The sequence below is a fragment of the Balaenoptera borealis genome (assembly GCF_965194805.1).
Source record: "Balaenoptera borealis genome assembly, chromosome: 5".
NCBI classification, from domain to species: domain Eukaryota; kingdom Metazoa; phylum Chordata; class Mammalia; order Artiodactyla; family Balaenopteridae; genus Balaenoptera; species Balaenoptera borealis.
Genome location: NC_138862.1, coordinates 18,871,503 through 18,890,831, shown reverse-complemented (window position 1 = coordinate 18,890,831; position 19,329 = coordinate 18,871,503). Strand labels below are relative to the sequence as shown.

General features: G+C 41.2%; 1 protein-coding gene across 8 annotated transcripts in view; it reads left to right on the top strand.

Annotated features, from left to right (window-relative positions):
- Positions 1 to 19,329, top strand: part of LOC309628709 (uncharacterized protein) — a 309,465-nt gene that overhangs the window by 176,852 nt on the left and 113,284 nt on the right. The window contains exon 5 of one of the 8 annotated variants that reach the window (XM_082392002.1): positions 765 to 12,155. The exons of the other annotated variants lie outside the window; for them this stretch is intronic. Within the exon in view, the coding sequence (XP_082248128.1) occupies positions 765 to 848 (84 nt within the window). The 3' untranslated portion in view covers positions 849 to 12,155. Of the gene's footprint in view, positions 1 to 764; positions 12,156 to 19,329 lie in introns of those variants that run through there. 8 annotated transcript variants of the gene reach the window in all.

The following is a 19,329-nucleotide window of genomic DNA, read 5'->3' as shown; positions in this document are numbered from 1 at the left end:
GAGGATGGACCATTCTGTCATTATATAGGAAAAGTCATTTTAGTTTTTAGGAGATTACCTAAGATGTACTAAAATGGAGACTATCACTTGCTTAATTTTCTTGAAAAACCATTGCCATAGGACAGTACAACAAAACAGCACTTGTCAATAGTTGGACTGAAAGCCAGAGGAACAGTTACACACACACACACACACAAAATCTCTGCAACATATTCCTAATTATTATATTTATACAGGTTTGAAAGAGGCTAAAGGTAACTGCTGTTATACCGTAATAGATTAGACCTAAAAATGGCAAGATCGTACCAATTCTAGCATTCTACAGAGTTGAAACCAAAGTAAAATTGAATCACATCTTTTCCACTTTGTCAGACTTTAATGATACACCTGATCTAATGCAGGTCTTTGTTTTACCTTTTATCACATGACATTCTGTCTACCTTGAAATGATGATGGCATTCTTCATGTGGCCCTTAGATTAAACCCAAATCATGAATTTTGGGTGAAAAGTGGATGGATATTTGGGGCGACAAGTGGATGGATATTTGGGGCCAGGAGGAAGTAAATGGTGACAGGAATGTTTTCTGCGCAGACATAGCTTAGGGAATGTTTTCTTGGGAGAGCGTTCTTCACTTCCCCCAGTGAGTCATCTGACCCACTGCTTCTTCATGTAGGCAAACGCACCACGGCTCAGAACAGTCTCAAGATAATCCTCCACACCACAATGGCCAGCCTTCATTTACTGCTTTCTTATGCTCTCCCAGGACAACTCCAAGGACAGTAGAGAATCCAATTTATCGATGCCCCATAACATCTCCAGTCAAGGTGTGGACAAGGCCTTCCAGTGAGTAATATGGCACCTTACTTCTATAAACGCCATGTGTGTGACTAAGGCGTTCTTGAGACAAGGCCAGGACAAACAGCCCTCATCAGTCGTATGATCTACGTTGTGTTTGCAAACACAGACCTTGTTGGGGCCTGCAGCTCCCCACTCGCTGTCTCCTTTGTCAAACCCCTTCCAAAACAAACTTTCCCCTATCAGGAAGACCGACTTCTCTCATCTCAGGGGCTGTGATCCTGCCGAGCCGTTATTCTCACCAGCTGGTTCTGACTGTGGCAGAAATGTTGTTGACATAGCAGATGGTCCTGATATTTCTGAAAACCAGCAACATCTTTGCCATTTCCACCCCCAAACTCTTGGCTACTGTTTCTCCTTCAAGTGGTTTGGGTCCTTTTTAGCAAACCTGTATATTCTGATGATTTTTCTTAAATACCAGAACAGGAACACTATGCTATACGACCACCCTCCTAGAATATGGACAGAGGCAGAATATTAGGGGTCCCTCAGAGAAAACCCATAAGCTGAGATAAATTTTATTTGGCATGATGGATTCTTACATGAATTTGAATGAGCAAATAGTGAGTAGATTTTAAATATTTGAGGTGTGAAGTATCAGGCACAGTGAGATGTGGCTGATCGATTGTGCTAGAAGAAATGAAATCTAAAGTTCATGCTGTTTGAAACCTTTTAAAGAAGTAATATGCCATTAAATAATGTTTATCCTAACTGAACACAAGAGGACTTGAGAGAAGCGTGAATATAATTGGGTTAAAGAATATTACTCAGCAGTGACTCTGGGGCCAAAGCAAAAGGAAGGTACCATAACAACTTGATGATCTGGGACCCAATCCAGCCGTTCTGAAAAATTAAAGCAGACTGATTTATTCTTCCTTGCTTGCCCCATGCAAGCAGGCAATGTGAACAATCTCTTAAACTCACTAAATAATGGTATAAGAACTTCTGCTTCATTCAGACTATATCAGTACAATTCTTGGAAAATGCTCCTTCTCCTGGAAAGGACTGCACAGATGGGAAGGAGGCATGAGTAACGATGACTCCGAAAGGTTCAGCCAGCTTCTCGTGAGTCAGCCTCCCTCCCAGGCCTGTAGGACTCACCGATTAAGAGTGTCTTTTGGGTTGGCTAGTAAAGGACGGTGAGGACCCTGACTCCAGAATGTCACAGTCAAAACCCGGTTCACTAGGTACAAGTCTTTTCTTCTCATGATAGCAGTAATCATCACATCAGCAGTGATGTGTTTAGATAATCAATTTCTTTGAATGCCAAAAGCAGAGTCCTAAGGATGAGCACAGAGCCATATGGAGGGAGGGACTGTATAAAAAGGAGGGGAGGAGAGACATGAACATAGAGAACAAACGTATGGACACCAAAGGGGGAAAGGGGAGGGGGTGGGATAAATTGGGAGATTGGGATTGACATATATACACTACTATGTATAAAATAGATAACTAATGAGAACCTACTGTATAGCACAGGGGAATAAAAAAGGTACAATCTGTTTGTAGAACATATATTAAATTAACCTTAAAAATGCATTCCAGTATACAGTAGGTGCAGACAAATACTGTTAGATTCCACTTTTATGAGGTATCAAGAATAGTCAGATTCACAGTCAGAAAGTACATTGGTTGATGCCAGGGGCTGGGGCTTGGCAGGGGGGCGTGGGGAGGGGGAAAGGGGAGTTAGTGTTTAATGGGGACGGAGTTTCAGTTTAGGAAGGTGAAAAATTCGGGAGATGGATAATGGTGAGAGTTGCACAACAATGTGAATGTACTTAGTGCCACTGAACTGTACAGTTAAATATGGTTAAAATAGTATGTCTTATATTATGTGACTTTTACCACAATAAAAAAAAAGGATGGGAGGAATTTGTGAAGGTGAACATGGGATGTCCTAGGTAGGGCAAGTTGAATGAAGAAAACCAATTTGAATGTGAGGTGTATGAGAGTGGGATGGGAAGAAGGCATACACACTACACAGCGGAGCAGAGAGAGCCAGCTCCATGGGTCATCATGAGAATCTGGGGGGTGGAGGAGTGCTAGGTACGTGATCTAATTTCCAATTCTTGTCTGCCCTGATGATAACATTAGTAGGGTCTCCAAAGTAATGCACTTCCTGTATTAAAAGATTCATTTCATAATGGAGAACAGCTCACTCGACAAAGAATATTCTGGTAACCCTACCATCCATGTGGCTTACTATCTCTACGCACAGAAGAACAAGTATAATTAAAAGAACTTAGATAATGTGAAAAATATTTAACAACTTGATGGATGGCCACAAAGCAATCAGAGCAGACACAGTCATAGAGCTAGAGTACAGGGGAGGTCAGTGGGACCCAAGGGTGGTGGAAGGGTGGTGGGGGAGGGAGTTTTAGGATAATTCTAAGGGTACCCAAGGATTTCTATTTTAATAACCAGTCATACCAGCCAAATGCAAGCCCCAGAGACAACCAACATTTCTGTAAGTCATGCAGTGAAATCGATTTGTCTATAACAGGTTGGGAGTCTATTTCAGAAACAGTAAAAAAGTTTATAGAGCCAAGGAAAGAGCCCACATCTGAGACCCTTCTCACCTGCGAAGACTTCTTACTCTTTATCAAACTGCATCTGTTAACCAAATGAGACAAATAATAAAAAAGGGATCCTCCCACACCTTTTCTCTTCAATACTAGATGGAAACTTCACGAAAAAGTGCATAGAGTCAGCAAAGAGTTCAAATACAGATTGCATTAAACACAGGAACATTAAAACACAGGTCAAATTGATCTGGTCCTTCCAGATTAGCCTGTAAATTCTTAAAGTGTTCACTAGTAAATACATATTCAGAGCAGATATTGAGCCCAGCTGGGGATGCATAATGGCCTGTGATCCAGATTATTACTGGGAACTGCAGAGACCTTGACGTATTTGAGAGTAGTGCTAATTCCTAGAGTGTGTTTGGATTTCAAAGCCTTTTGGAAACACTTGGTAAATACATGCAAACATATTATATGTGTATGTGTATATGTGTAACTGTCCTTGAAAACAGGCATCCAATTGGTTGCTTAGTGACTGCATTACCTGGGCATTTTTTTCCTCAAAAAATAGGTGGTCAAAATTTTAAGAAAATGTACTCCACACGAACTATATAGCACAGTGATACGCCTATGAGTCTTAAGTATTTATTACTCTTTCCTAATGTAAAATACACCTATCCATCCACTTTCCTACCTACCATAAATGGTCCTTTTTTTGTTAGGCAAAAAGTAGTCTTAGTGATCTTATAAAAAGAATAAAAAATTCTACATTAATTTTAAACATTGCTTTAGACCAACATCTCAGTTAGGAAGAAGATTTAATATATGTTTTTTTCACAAAGGAACTTTCTTTGTATTTAAAGTAAAATATTTGATAAAACATGCCACATATGAGAAATATGTATGGAGAGGTTGGGTCAAGTTTGAAATAGAATTATGGTAAATCCTGCCAATTGGAGGTAGATTAGAATATTAGAAAAATTGTTTTCCAGGCTTTCTGTGGTTTTATTTAACAGACACCTCACCTGAGTTCTAAATTTATTTCTCAAAGCAGCTAAGCTCTTAGGAGAAAATTATACTGCAGGGTAAGAGTTTATAAGGAAACACACAGATACACCCTCACAAATCACACTGAGTGCGGTCCCACCACAAATCTACCACTACATCATCTACTAGAATTTCAGGTGACATAAGTAAAAATGTACAATTAAAGTGATTCTTTCAAAATCATAATGAGTAATTAATAAACAATTCCTAAAATACAGTTTTAAAATTCACCTTTAGCCAACGTTAGTATTACAAATATCCATCTACCATCCTCTTGAATTTCACCAAAAACACTTTGGCTTTGTTTTGCAGCAGACAATTTAAGACATTCAATCGTATTTGTTCTACTTCTGCTTTTTCCTTGCTCTATTTCAAGGCAGAATCCAGGTTTTGAAATTTCTTGCTTCATGGATAATGTTAGCCTGGCAGAAAACACAAGCAGTCAAACCCAAAGCTTCTTTTTTCTTTTATATAAAAATCTCAGCCCTTTAGAAGTGATGGAGTGCCAGAGTTGGTGAGGAACAAGGGAGAGGATTTGGAAGCAGGGAAAGAGCTAAGTCAGAATGAAAAGGAGAGAAAGGACCACAGGCTGCTGGTGTTGTGGACTCAAGCTCTTCAGTCTGACAGCATCAGGGAGAGTGAGGAGTCCTCAGGAAGGAGTGGCTCTGTTTGCTCAGACTCCCCCAAATCCCTATACCCCAAGTGTGACCCAGGGGCAGGTTACGGGACACAAAGGAACCATACTAAACATACTCAGAAGTAGAGTGAAAATTGAAGGATCTTAGAAGGACCTTTCCAAAGACTAGAACTTTGTTTTATTCTTATCTTTGCCTCATCAGAGCCTCATCTGTGTGTGTGTGTGTGTGTGCACGTGTGCACACATTCATGCACACATGGAGGTGGACGTTGGAGGCTGGGGCTAAGCATGAGTAGGAATTCCAGTGGGATGGATCACAGTTGAACTAAGCTGATTGAAAGAAACAAAGATGTGATATTTCTCCCACTTAGTGTGGACAAAATTCATCTCTATCAGAGCTGACCATTTAGGACTATGTATAAAGAACTGAACCTTTTGGCTTGAATATAAATGGAAGCCATTGGTTTTTCAGGAAAATAAATCCATTGTGCTTATTATGTTTCTCTCTCACAGCGTTACTTCATGTCAAATTGTGGACATACCTGTTTCCTACCCGGCCAGATGAGGTCATTTATTGTTTTGACACTTTCATGCCCTAAAGAGGGGCACTGATTGTTACCCTTTGCTAAAACTCAAAACACACTGGTTCACTCCACAGATATTTATGACCAGTGTTTGCATATACTGTGTGTAGTGTACACCAAGCACTGACCTAGGTTTTGGAATATCAAGATAAAAATGGCGTACCGTCTGGCTCCCAAGGCACTCAGAGGCCCTGTGCTGACAATTTGTTTCACTCCCAAATTTCTTATCATATGAGGGAACCCTTGTATTTGACAGAGATCAGCCAACCAACAGTGTGCCACATTTGATTGTTTAGCCAAAGGAATGTTCATTAGTTAGTCCCACTCTTCTTGAAGATAATTTGCAACTGGAGTATTTAGTGCTTCCCATTCCCCATCTGAATGTCTTCAGATTGCATATAGCAGCTATGACGAATATGAGCATAGGCTAGAAGCAACACTGTATTTCACAAAAATATCAGCAAATCTTTATATTTCAATAGGAGCTTACATATCTATGCATAATATTATTTCAGGTAAGTTTACCTGACATAGATTGGCCAGCTCTCAAATATTTATTATACTGGTCAATATCATTGTCAAATGTCTCTTCGTCTTCTTAGACACAGATGGAATTATTGCCATCTACAAATAACTTCTGCTCTTTTTTAGTCATTCAACAATCTGCATGGCGTAATCAGAAGTGCCAGGAAACTGGACCAAGTGGTAGGGGTTAAGAATGAAGACAACCCTCTATACTTTTGTTACGTTCAATACCTTTTCTTGATTATATCAGCATTTCCCTAGCTCCTTTAATTTAAAGAAATACATTTTTGGGGGGAAAACATATTTAGTTATGATTCAGCAATATAGAATATGCAGCAAAATGTAGAAATATTTTGTAAGTGGTACCCTAACCCACGCTTTTGTCCTGAAGACTTTTTTTTACTCTGCAGCATTTATTTGCTCTGTTTCAAGATGTCTGTAGCAGAAAGAACAACTCAGAGATTAAACCTCAGTGTTATTCTAAAAGCAATCATCTGAAAAATTTAGATTCTTTCGACAATGACTGCCTTGAAAAATGAAAAACTTGGTCACACAACTGGTTTTTTTAGTCTTGAGAATATCAAACAGTTTGACTGACTTTCACTAAATTGACTGTTCAGTCACTGTTGAATGACGTGCCCCTTAGGTAAGACAGCCTGGGAAATTGTTTCCAAAGCATTTGGGATTCATAGCTTTTTTCACCCCAATTTTCAGCACAGCTTTAAGACCATCCACTTAGCTACCAGGCATCTTCTAGGGCACAGGCTTTTCCATACAAAGGGTTGATAACCTCTTCATCAATTGAGACCTCTCCAGAGTGGTACTTCAATCGCTTACTGTAAGAGCAATTGTCTTACAAGTCACTTTCATTGCTTTAATCCCTGGGCTTTCTCATTTCAGTACCAAATAGAGGTCAGCATGTTTACTTCCATTCTTTAGCATTTTCATTTGCCTGTTCAAAGGTAACCTGGAAATCATTCACAGGGAGAAATTTATGATGTAGTGCATGACACTAGTTCTGTGCCTTGCCTGATTACCATAGCTCACAGACCATCAGTCTTAGTTGGTGATCAATAACTGGTTATGGAATAAATGAAAAAATGGAATGATTGAATGACTATAACCAAAAAAAAAAAAAAAATCAATGGGTAATAATGAGTCTAGGAGTTCCTAAGTAAACAGATACCCTAGGAATCACTTAAGTATTTCTAGCAGATTCATTTTTCCCCAAGTAAGAAATATTTTTCCATTCCAGTGTTAGCCAACTTAGGACATACTACTGTTTCACCCAATGTCCAGACAGACGATCACACTCTCAAAGGGACCATTGAAGGGAGCTTAATGAAGGGAGTGTTTATAATGATGTGGGCAGGGAAAAGTAACAAAGGATAGGGCAGTACCCTAGAGCCAGCAAAAGCAGGAGTTCTGAGGGGTCTGGGGTGGGGAGCAGTTAGTTACTCGAATACAGAGAAAAGAGCTGGATGGAAAGGGCTGCCCAAAAGGAACCGGTGCCTTGGATAGAGGGTCAGAGCCAGCCTGTGATGACCTGGCAAGGAATTTGCTGCTGGAATAAAAATGCTTGCTTCATTCTTCACTAATCCTTCAATTTCTTTGCAAATGTCTTCCATTGGCTGAACTGAAAGTTGGAGGGCAAGGAAGCCTGTTGGTACAGTCCCCAGAAGTTAAAGTCTTGGGGCTCAGAGCAGGATGGAGAAGGGTGGAGAGTGGATGGGGTGGGGGGCAAAACAAAAATACCCAGATGCCTTCTTTATTAGCTGAGGTAGCTAATTGTAGTCTACAATGTATTGACACTTTCCTTTATATCTCTGTATGTGCAGGATAATCAGAAATAGGGAAAACATAATGGAAAACATGAGTTTCAAATACAGAAGTCCAACAAAAAGAAAAAAAGTCTTGCAACAGAAAAGAAAACTAGGACTACATTCTATTTTAGATTTGTAATGGTATAATTTGTAGAAAATCAACATTAAACATTATTAACGTCCCTCAAATTTGTTTGACAGAAGTCTAAAAATTAGACTTGATGAAAGTGTAAAAATATAATTTTTTGTCATTTATATTTAGCAAAAAAAGTCTTCAATTCTGTCTTCAAGAAAAAAAAAGTATTGGGTTACCTAAAAGTGGAAACTGACACAGGGATTCCTTTTTTTTTTTTTTTTTTTAATATTTATTTATTTATTTGGTTGCACGGGGTCTTATTTACTTATTTATTTTTATATTTATTTTTGGCTGTGTTGGGTCTTCGTTTCTGTGCGAGGGCTTTCTCCAGTTGCGGCAAGCGGGGGGCCACGCATCATCGCGGTGCGCGGGCCTCTTCACTATCGCGGCCTCTCTTGTTGCGGAGCACAGGCTCCAGACGCGCAGGCTCAGTAGTTGTGGCTCACGGGCCCAGTTGCTCCGCGGCATGTGGGATCCTCCCAGACCAGGGCTCGAACCCCTGTCCCCTGCATTGGCAGGCAGATTCTCAACCACTGCGCCACCAGGGAAGCCCAAGGAATTCTTTAAGGGAGTGCTTTCAGGAGAAGTCTTCAAGGACACGAGGAAAGCAGGCTGGTGCAGGAGAAGAAGCTAAACAAAGGTGTGGTTATCTAGCTCAACCTGATTCCACGAGGGCTCTGGAGCATGAATGGCACCAAAAAATTATCCTGCAAGGATAGAATCAGTCCTTAGGAGCAAGCTATTCTGCTGGTGGTGGAAGCATACCTCCAAGGCATTTGCAGGCAAGGGTGATCTCCTTGGCTGACACAAATTACCTGTAAGAGGGTGCACCTGTGAACCACTAGAAACTCCCACCAGCTGCTGGGGGATGGGTGCATTGGCTCAGTAAAGGAGGTCTGGGTGGGGTACCATCTACTGGATACATGTAAGCTTGCAGGCAGAATCCTGCCCACCTATGAATATTCCCAAATTCTAACCTTAAGGGCTGAATATATCTTTTGTCACATTGCAGAACATGGTAAGTCATCCTGCCTCTGAGAAAATCCTATAGAGCAATTAGGTAATTGGCAAAGATAAGTTGACCTGAAAGAAAATGCTGAAATAGAGATTTGTTTGCAACTATAACAGTCTTTTGAAGCTTCGCAGCAGAAACCCTCTCCCCATACATCTTTTTTTATTCCCCCCTTCGTGATTTCCTCTACCTCCTTCTTTTTCGTTTCACACATCTAGGAGTTGTTCTGAGACCCATTTTTATCTGGCTTTGCTGGATACTAACATGCTCGCTGAGATGGTTAAGTGATGAGGTTTAATCAGGAATAACATTAAAAATACTTATAGCATATATGCTTATCAGTGAGTAGTAGCCAGTCGGAACATACCATGAACGGAGTTTCCCTACTGGGCCAGATGTTAAATTTTAGGTGTCAGGTCATTAAGAGATGGAGATACTGGAGAAGGGGCTGAGGCAGCAGAGGTGGAGTGGTAGGGCTTTGGGTTAGGGGATGCTTAGGGCATAAGCTGATTTTCAGCCTTTTAGGAAGTCTTTCATTATGGTTATACCAGTTCCTACTGATTAAATATCAGACTGGGAGAATTGTTTCTGATATTGTTTGTTGTCATTGTTATTGTTGTATTGCTTGAAGTAAAACATTAATAACTGTGGCTTTGAACCTATGGCAGTCCTGCAAATCCCCAAAGAAGTCGGAAACTCATAAGACCAGTCCCCAAGACCATTATAATCATAGCTGTAACTTAACCCCAAATCAAGATTCCCATGAAGCTTTTACATCTAGTGTAAAACAAAAAGTTAAATGGGGAACATAGAAACATACTGTTGTAAGTCACTATGTATTATACCTTTTAACAGCAAGGTGGATAAGAACTTCCTAATCAAAAGCTATAACCTTGAAGAAAATGAATAGATAGCAGGCTATCTTAGCTGACATGTAAGTGGTCAATGATTTTTCTATTCATAACGTTTTAAACTGTGGCACTTTAATGCACAGTACTGCTAATTTATTTTTTTCTGGCCCCGTTTGTACAGTCTCTTAAAATCCATCACAGTTGAGAACAGTGTCTAGACAGTTATTATGATACAATCAGAAGAAAAGCTGGCAAATTAAAAAAAAGAAAGTGAATAGAAGTGCTGATTAAAATAACAGTACAGTTTATATGAGGCTTCTTTTAAATTTGTATTTTCTAGGTTTCATCTTTGGAAGACTCAAAGGACACTAAAATATTGTAGCACTGGAAGTCAGCTTCATTTTACAAGTCTAAAAGGGAAAGAGTAGAGTTGCATTTATTTCTCCATAGAAAGATTTCAGCAAACTAATTAAATAAATATTATGGCAGTGCATTTGAATAGTTTTCTTATCAGCGAGGAAAGAAAATGCTCAGGTATTTTATGTCACTGTTGAAGAAGGGCAAGGAAGCCATTGCTGAATAAATGGTTTTGTCAAATCTATATCTGATTTGAGGAAGTCAACTTTTTTATGGGAACTAAAAACATGAAATACACACAGTCCAGTCCCTGAACACAATCTTTCCCTTTAAGTTTCCAGAAGAATTCCTATTTCAGTTTTAGAGCCATCTGTTCTTGTCTTTTGCCACTGAGTATGTGGATAGATAATTTCTCAGGGTGCAATTAAATGAACATGAAGAAACTAGTTTATGCTATAAAGGGATCTGAAAAAGCTAAAGCATAAATGATAACATCTGTGCAAGGTATGGAGAAAGGGGGCAGATAGAAACATGCAAATTAGTCACACACTGTCAACACAGAAGTCCAAGTTCCAAGCAAATAAACTGAATGGGATGATGATTTACAGGACACAGTCTCATCCCTGTCAAGGGGGTAGAAACGATAAATAATTGGTCAGGTGCATTCATGTGGCATGGGAAAGCAAAAGCAACTCAATCAATTCTGTAAAAACAAAGAACAAAAACAACCCAGCATGAATGAAAGACTAATTAAAACTTTCCAATCTTAGATTTGAATGACTCAATTTGCTAACAGCGAATTTTGTTAAGTCCAAAGTATCATGATGCAGATTGTCTTTTCTTCACTGGGCGCATGGTTTTCATTCCTCTTCAGCCTCTGCATCACTACCCTCCCCCAACCCCCCGCCAGTAAAACATTGGCAGGTGAGCATTGCGGCAACCCTTTTCCAGAAGGTGGGCTCCAGTCCCTCATATGGGAAAGTCACAAGTTTGGCAAGGTGTGAAGAGGTTTCATTTCACTAAACGCCTATAGCTGAGGTCGCGTTCCACACAAAGGATGCGTTCTGGACGATTAATGCAACTTTTACATCCTTTTCAATTTGGCTCTAAAATATCTCTTTCAATATCTCTTTCAATTCTCTGCTTGAGAACTTTTAACTTTTCCAGATGGACTGTTTTAAGTGTTTTTCACCACTTCAGATTAATGTCGAACAAGTTCTTCATTAAGTCTTTGTTTTGGTAGAAAATCCAGGATAATGTGCCCTTGGTCCTAAGCCTCTTAATTTTAGGGTCAGTTTGACCTTGGAGCACTGCAATGTTTAGATCTCAAGTCCTAAGCCAAGGATTAAGCCAGGGGCAGGAGTTTCCACTCGCTATTTCTGTATCCTCGACTGCGTCTCCTCCTCGCACTGACCCACCTTTCTACCTCTTTCAAGGCTCCACTCAACTCCCACTTCTCTCTTTTTTTTTTTTTTATTTAATTTTAGTTCACTTTAATTTTTTTTATTTTTAATTTTATTTATTTATTTATGGCTGTTGTTGGGTCTTCGTTTCTGTGCGAGGGCTTTCTCTAATTGCGGCAAGCGGGGGCCACTCTTCATCGCGGTGCGCGGGCCTCTCACTATCGCGGCCTCTCTTGTTGCGGAGCACAGGCTCCAGACACGCAGGCTCAGTAATTGTGGCTCACGGGCCTAGTTGCTCCGCGGCATGTGGGATCTTCCCAGACCAGGGCTCGAACCCGTGTCCCCTGCATTGGCAGGCAGATTCTCAACCGCTGCGCCACCAGGGAAGCCCCCCACTTCTCTCTTTAAACCCTCCCGAGTCACGCTAGTATTTATCAGCTACTAAACTGAACTACTCAGGATTGCACTTGGGAGCCTTCTCGCCTACTGTAGGGCTGTGGTTTTCACACCCTAGCCGGCATCCGCATCACTTGGAGGGCTTGTTAAATATGGCCGAGCCCTACCCGAGTTTCTGATTTAGTACCTGTGAGAAGGGCGGTGAGAATTTGCATTTCTGACAAGTTCCCAGGTGAGGCTGATTCCGCTGGTGCAGGGACCACACTTCCAGATTCTCTGCGGTAGCGGATACCCTTGCCTGCCTCTCTGCGCGCCACATTCTAACTCATCCTTAAGACTACTCTTCATATCAGCTCCTTGAAAGCCGCCCCCCGGCAGAGTTAGGTTTCTTTCAGCCTGGACTCTCAATCCTATCTCAATTAAGGGAGGGTAGCTGTATTCGTTTTCTAGGGCTGCCATAATGAAGTACCACAGACTGGGGGTGCTTAAATAACAGACATTATTTATTTTCTCACAGTTCTGGAGGCTGGAAGTCCAAGATCAAAGTGTTGGCAGGTTTGGTTTCTTCTGAGGCCTCTCTGCTTGGCCTGCAGATAACTGTCTTTTTCCTGTGTCCTCACATGGTCCTTCCTCTGTGAGGTACATCCCTGATGTCCCTCTGTGTGTCCTACTCTCCTCTTCTTATAAGGATGCAGTCAGATTGGATTAGGGCCCACCCTAATGGCCTCATTTAACTTAATCACCTCTCTAAAGGCCCCATCTCCAAATAGTCACATTCTAAGATACTGGGTTAGGGCTTTAACATACGAATTTTAGGTGGACACAATTCAGCCCATAAGAGTAGCAAATTCAGATGTCTAAAGAAACCCGGAGACTTATGCAAATGTGTGCGTGTGGTGGGATGGAAGATACGAGAAATGGAAAGTGGCTTCATTGCCAGCAAGGCCGTGACCTTCCCAAAGGATCCTAAACGTGTTCACAGAGTGTATACACTGTTCAGACAGGGCTGCAGTGCCACCACGCTGGGGACGAGACAGGACCGTGCTAGAAACACAAAAATGACTAAGGCGCCCCCTCTTCTGTCTACTACATACCCATGACAACTCTGAACCTCAATTTAACCCTCCCACCTCCTAGATAAAACTTAATAAGCTAATCAGTCATGAAAAAACTCCACCTCCCGACAGCCTCCGGTCCACAGCTGGTTCCAGCTTCCTTCCGTCCTCCTCGGACACCTCTCACACAGGCCTACACTCTGTAAGAAGCTCCTCCCACCTCCCCCCGCAACGACCCTCAGTTCCTCGGGCGTTCACTCCATGCTGCAGCAAGTTCAATAACAAACTCTTTGACACAGCTCTGTCCCCAGTGCTTGTTCATCAGTGGGCTTTACAGACAGTGGGAATGATGTGCCTGGCTCGAACCTAGAACGTGTTTAGAATGATGCGCCCCTTCTAAAGGGATTCAGAATAAACAGAAGGTAACATCGCGTGGGACAGATCACCGAGGCTGTGGGCACTTTGGGCCAGCAGAACACTGAAAGCTCGCAGCCTTTGCTCCGATGTTCAGGTCTCCTTCTTTGAAATCGCTAACTTGTCCAGCTCATCATTTTTTCTCTCCCTTCTTTTTTTTTTTTTTTTAATTTATTTATTTATTTATTTATTTATGGCTGAGTTGGGTCTTCGTTTCTGTGCGAGGGCTTTCTCTAGTTGTGGCAAGCGGGGGCCCCTCTTCATCGCGGTGCGCGGGCCTCTCACTATCGCAGCCTCTCTTGTTGCGGAGCACAGGCTCCAGACGCGCAGGCTCAGTAGTTGTGGCTCACGGGCCCAGTTGCTCCGCGGCACGTGGGATCTTCCCAGACCAGGGCTCGAACCCGTGTCCCCTGCATTGGCAGGCAGATTCTCAACCACTGCGCCATCAGGGAAACCCCTCTCTCCCTTTTTTTTTTTTTCTCTCTCTTCTTTGACACACTAAGAGTCAGGTATGGAAGGAGCAGCAAATATTCGCATTATTTCTTATAACTTACAAAGCATGCTTATAACCCTTGCCTTACTTAATTTTCACAACACACTTGTAAGCTAGGTATGGTAGATCTAGATCCAGTGGGGAGAGGGCAATATAGGGATAGGAGGGAAAGAGGTACAAACTATTAGATATAAAATAAGCTACAAGGATGTATTGTACAACAGGGGGAATATAGCCAATATTTTACAATAACTATAAATGGAGTATAACCTTTAAAATTTGTGAAAAACTCTATTGTACACCTGCAATTTATATATTATACATCAACCATACTTAAAAAAAAAAAAAAAGAGGAAAGTGGTCCTTGTAGATGTAGCTGTCCCGATCAACCTCATATCAATAATGTGACCAAGTTCATACAGTAATTAAGTAAAAATTTGCCATACGATGCTATACTATGCTACCTTGACCTCCCAAGAGCTTGTAGTTGAGCAAAAAGATGCTCTCCTATGCTCCTGTGTGTTTATTTTCCTTCCCATCTAGACCAAAACGTCCTCAAAGTTAGAGATCATGTTCTGTATTTCTCTGGCATCTCCTACAGCTGGATCTAGTGCAATACCGAGCACATAGCAGACTCTCAATAGGAAGTCACTGATTGAATGAAACTTGTGAACATTTCTCAGAAGGGGACAAAGGGAAGACATTGTTTTAAAGCAAAGCCACTTTTTAGTCTTGGTCTCATAATTGCAATACCAGAGGCTGTTACTTTAATTCTTCAGGGTGCTTGGCATCAAAACATTTTTCATACTTGGCATTTTTCTTTTCCGGCCATGGTTTCTGCATTGAAAATGGTTGGGAGGTTCAAACTTCAATTCCACGTTCACTTCCTGGAGTTGCGTGGAAATTTAGAAAACCCGTGGAGAGCATGTGGTAGATACAGTGATGTGCTGTCCAGATCCTCCTTTAAGGAAGGATTTGTTGCTCCACCTGTTGGGATGCTGTTGGCACCAGCCTTCAGCTGTCAGCCCCTTCAGAGACTGCCTGAACTACAGTGAGCTGCCCTGCCCAGTGGTCGCACACTTCCCCGAGTGGTCCACATCTAGTGACTGATCAGAGAGGGTTTAAAGTCCTGGCCATCTTGACCCATCTCAGGACAACTCTGAAGGGGCATCTTGCCTCAGAGCTGCCCATGACATTCATTGAGGCTGTCATGGTCTGCATCATGACTCAACTTCTGCCGAATCTTGCTTCCTTTTCCTTCTTTGCTCAGGTGTTGAAACTTAGGGCTCTCCCAGGTAAACGTTCTGCACATTAAACTCTTAGGGTCTGCTTCTTGAGGAACCCAGCTTGAGACAGAGGAGATTGGTGGGGGACAGGGAGGGCTTAGCTGGTCCATGTGAAGACGATGAACTTGCTGTGAACCCTCAAGAACATAAATCGTAGGATGTGTTTGGCTGTGGTCTATTGAAGCTGACTGCATTACACTGAGAAGCTCAGATGACTCTTATGGCTTTGCTAAGCACAATGTATGCCTCCTACACCCTGAGGGTGACGAAAGGGCAGCTCTCCAGGCTGGAGGGGCTCCTCAGGGCCCCTCGGGGCCTCTCAGGGTTCACTCAGCCGGTGAATATCTTTCCACAGCCTCTTGCCTTAAAGCTTAGTAGACAGTTTACTTGCTTTTATAATATTTGTGTGATCTTGATCATTCTCAATCCAATGAACGGGGTAGGTGTGCATCATTATAGCCCTCATGTGTTCTCCTAATGGTGCTGGAAATCTCTGAACTTCTGATTGTGTTCATGACATTTTCTTTCATTTTCACGCAAGTTCAGGCCTGGTAATAAAGACTTTAGGTGGGCGTTGGTCTGCTCTCCGAATCTTCCTTTCCTCCCTGGAACTAAAGGCACAGGCCTTCTAATCAGCATCATTTTGGCTTTGATGTCCACAGTGGCAGCTAGGAGCTCCATTTGCTCTTATAAGTGTCCTGTCACTTAGATAAATTTAGGACACTCCTTGGCTCCAGGCCTCCCTCCAGAGTTTCCTCAGCAAGACTAATGTGATATATCGCCTCAACAAATCCCATCAGCCCTGCCTGATTTGAAACTGAGGGTGAAGATAGTTTATAGGGGCAATAACAACAGAAATGTCCTCTCCAAGACAGGCGAATAATTTCCTCTCTGTTCCAGTCCAGTACTATTTCCCTTAATCTTCTTAATGCCTGAGAAGCTGCTGTTTCCTCTGGCCTTAAAGCTCTTTTCTCCCCTGAAGGTTAATACACCAAAGAAATAATGGACTCTCGCAGGCCCATTATTTCTGCCCCTTTGGGCAGGCACCCTATTTTCTTTACTTTCATTTGGCGTTATGTTAACATGGCTTAGTGTTGAAACACACGATTCATAGGCACTGGGTTGAGCTAAGGCCCCAGGTTGCCTCATCAAAGGGTCCGTTAAGACAGAACCAAGCTGGCCAGCTGAGCCTGACTGGGTCTCTTGTCTACTGGGTGGGGCTGCTGATGACCCTTTAAGCTACTCACCCAATTTGTGTTCTTGATGGATTCTCTGTTGGTGCCTGACTCAACTTGATTCCCATATTCCTCACATTTCTGCAGGGTTCGTCTCTTACCTTTCTTCCTACACCAAGTTTCCTATCTTTCCACCCTTCCTTAACTGCCCTGGAAAAGACCTCATCTGAGTTTCTGGACCTCAGTCCAGTCAGCTGACATCTTCCATCTCTGAGTCCTGCCCCATATTGGGGTAGGGAGCACTAGATCTAGGCTAGGGTGAGTGCCCCCCTTTAGTGACTTCAGTGAAATCTACCTCATTTTACTATTTAATCAATGCCTTCATTCTTATATTTTAACAAACCTTTTCTATGTAGGACAGTTCCTGAATTTAATAGAGAAAATTCACAGTTCTGCTGTACCTGTCCAGCTACTCTCGTATTTTCTCAGCTATCTTCTTGGATGCACACCTGTTGTGCTCTGCTGTCAATGCTTTTGATGGAAAAAGACCATCAATTGGATATTCTCTCTCAGTAACCACTCCTTCTAGGGTTCTGCTATTTTTTTTTTTTTCCAGAGTCATTTTTTGGTGACTCTATAATGAATGCGATTTTAGGGGTAACTTTATGGTGCTCATCTATGTGGTACATGGATAACTTTAACTATAGAGCATTATTTTTACTATTTAAGATTTTTTTTCTCCCCTTCCAATTTTTAATGAATTGCTTTGTTTCATTCACAAAGGTTATGTGCTGTTTAGATTTTTGAATTAGTTAATCATCTTTTTAGTGATCTCCTTTATGTTAGCTATTAATGTGTAGATTCAAATGCTGTCAGGAGTTTATGAAAGTTCTTCAAAAGTCCCAGAAGGTATATTTCAGAAGAAATTGGGGCTGGGAGTGGAACACTTCTGATTTCCTTCCAGTTGTGTGATCCGATCAGTATGGCCATGGTCCTTTCTTTTTGGCTATCTGGGCCTTAGTTTATTTATGAACAAAATAAGCATTTTGTACCATATGGTTCCTAAATTCCTTTTCAAATTCATTTCATTTTCATTGTATGTGTCTGTGATGATGGGAAAAATTTTAAAGTTTTGGATTATTCATTTCAAATCACATTTGGATATGCCATTTTGAAAACCATTGCAATTCCTTTTGTGCAGAAATATTTTTCCCACACCTCAATTGGAGAATTGCTTGAGGAAAAGTCTCTCAAATGAGTCTCAGATGGAAAAAGAAAAGGGAGAAGGGAGAATTGAGTCTAAATAATTGTATGAATACTTCCCAGATTGTAAAGAGCTCTCCTTCAGCAGGCCCTGAATGCTGGGAGAAGAAAAATTCTAGAACAAAGATTTAAACTAAGTATTGGGTAGATTTCCTGGTTCCAAAAGGGGGGTGAGTGTAAGGATTCTGTTGATCTTTTCCACCGCAGGTAGCTCATTGCTAAGGATTTCTCCACCCCAAATGACAACCTTGCCCCTTTAACTTTGAATCCTCCCCATAATCCTTTCTTAATAATATTTTTTGTAGAGCATTATATATATATATATATATATACATATTTCTTTATATATTTATATTTGTATATTTTAAGTTTAGCCACAAAATCAAAGAGATATACAATATGTGTCCAGTATATGTATTATATAAATATATATGCATTAGATATCTCTCTGTTTTGGTAGCTAAATTTCAGTAAGTACAACATCCTGTTATTTATTCTAGCTGAAAATAAAAAGCTTTCCATGGGATAGAGAGTTGGCTTTTATGGACATTTATTTTCTGTATCACATTCTTTTTCTCCACTGGCTTTTCATCTGAATCCAGGCAGACCTTTCTTTTTTGAACTTCTGATAACTAAGGACATTACTTTTTATGTAATCCCTTCCAACCTTATAATCCAGTTGAGAACGCTCACCTGACATATTGAGCAATAATTGATTCCCTTAATAGGCATTTCCACACACCAGTCTTTCTCCTTCCCAGACACTTTTTTAATCTGTCTGGATGTGTTGCTTTCAGCAGCTGCCTATAGCTTTTCTTTTTATGCCTGATTTACCTCTGTCTGCTGTTGTATTTTTCGTGACTGCCACTTCACTCCTAGCCCTCTGTCTACTGTACTCTTATTTTCAGTGTCTTTGTCTCCAGCTCAAGAATTCACATTTTCTTACCTCACTGCTTTCTTCTCATTAAATCATAATTTTATCATTTCTAAATATCATAATTAATGTTACTCCCACCTAAAGCTGGACAAAGGCATATACAATGATATTTTGGACATCTATGTGTATATTTTAGGAAGGGATATTTCTTCCATGGGCTCTGGAAAATTAAGCTTTTCTCCAGTGCCAAAGGACTGACTATCTCAATGAGATAATGTTTTTAAGACACCTAGCTTAGGGTTAGACTTCTAGAAGTTACTCGGTAAATGGTGAGTCCCTTCCACCCTCATTGTGGAATTTCATAAACCACAGCTGGTGAATTGGGGAAGATACTTTGCTCAAGAAACTTCACTTTCCTGAATCCCTCATATTATATACCCTTAGTGCCTGTTCTGCCTATTCACCAGGCCAGCCATGGTGGAGGGTGGCTTATTTTGGAACCTTATAACTGCATGTGATAGAAAACAAAGTCAAGCTATGTCAAGCAAAAAAGGGTATGGGACAGTATTAAGGATTCTCTTGCAATCCAAGGTCTCGGATTCAGGAATGCCTGGAGT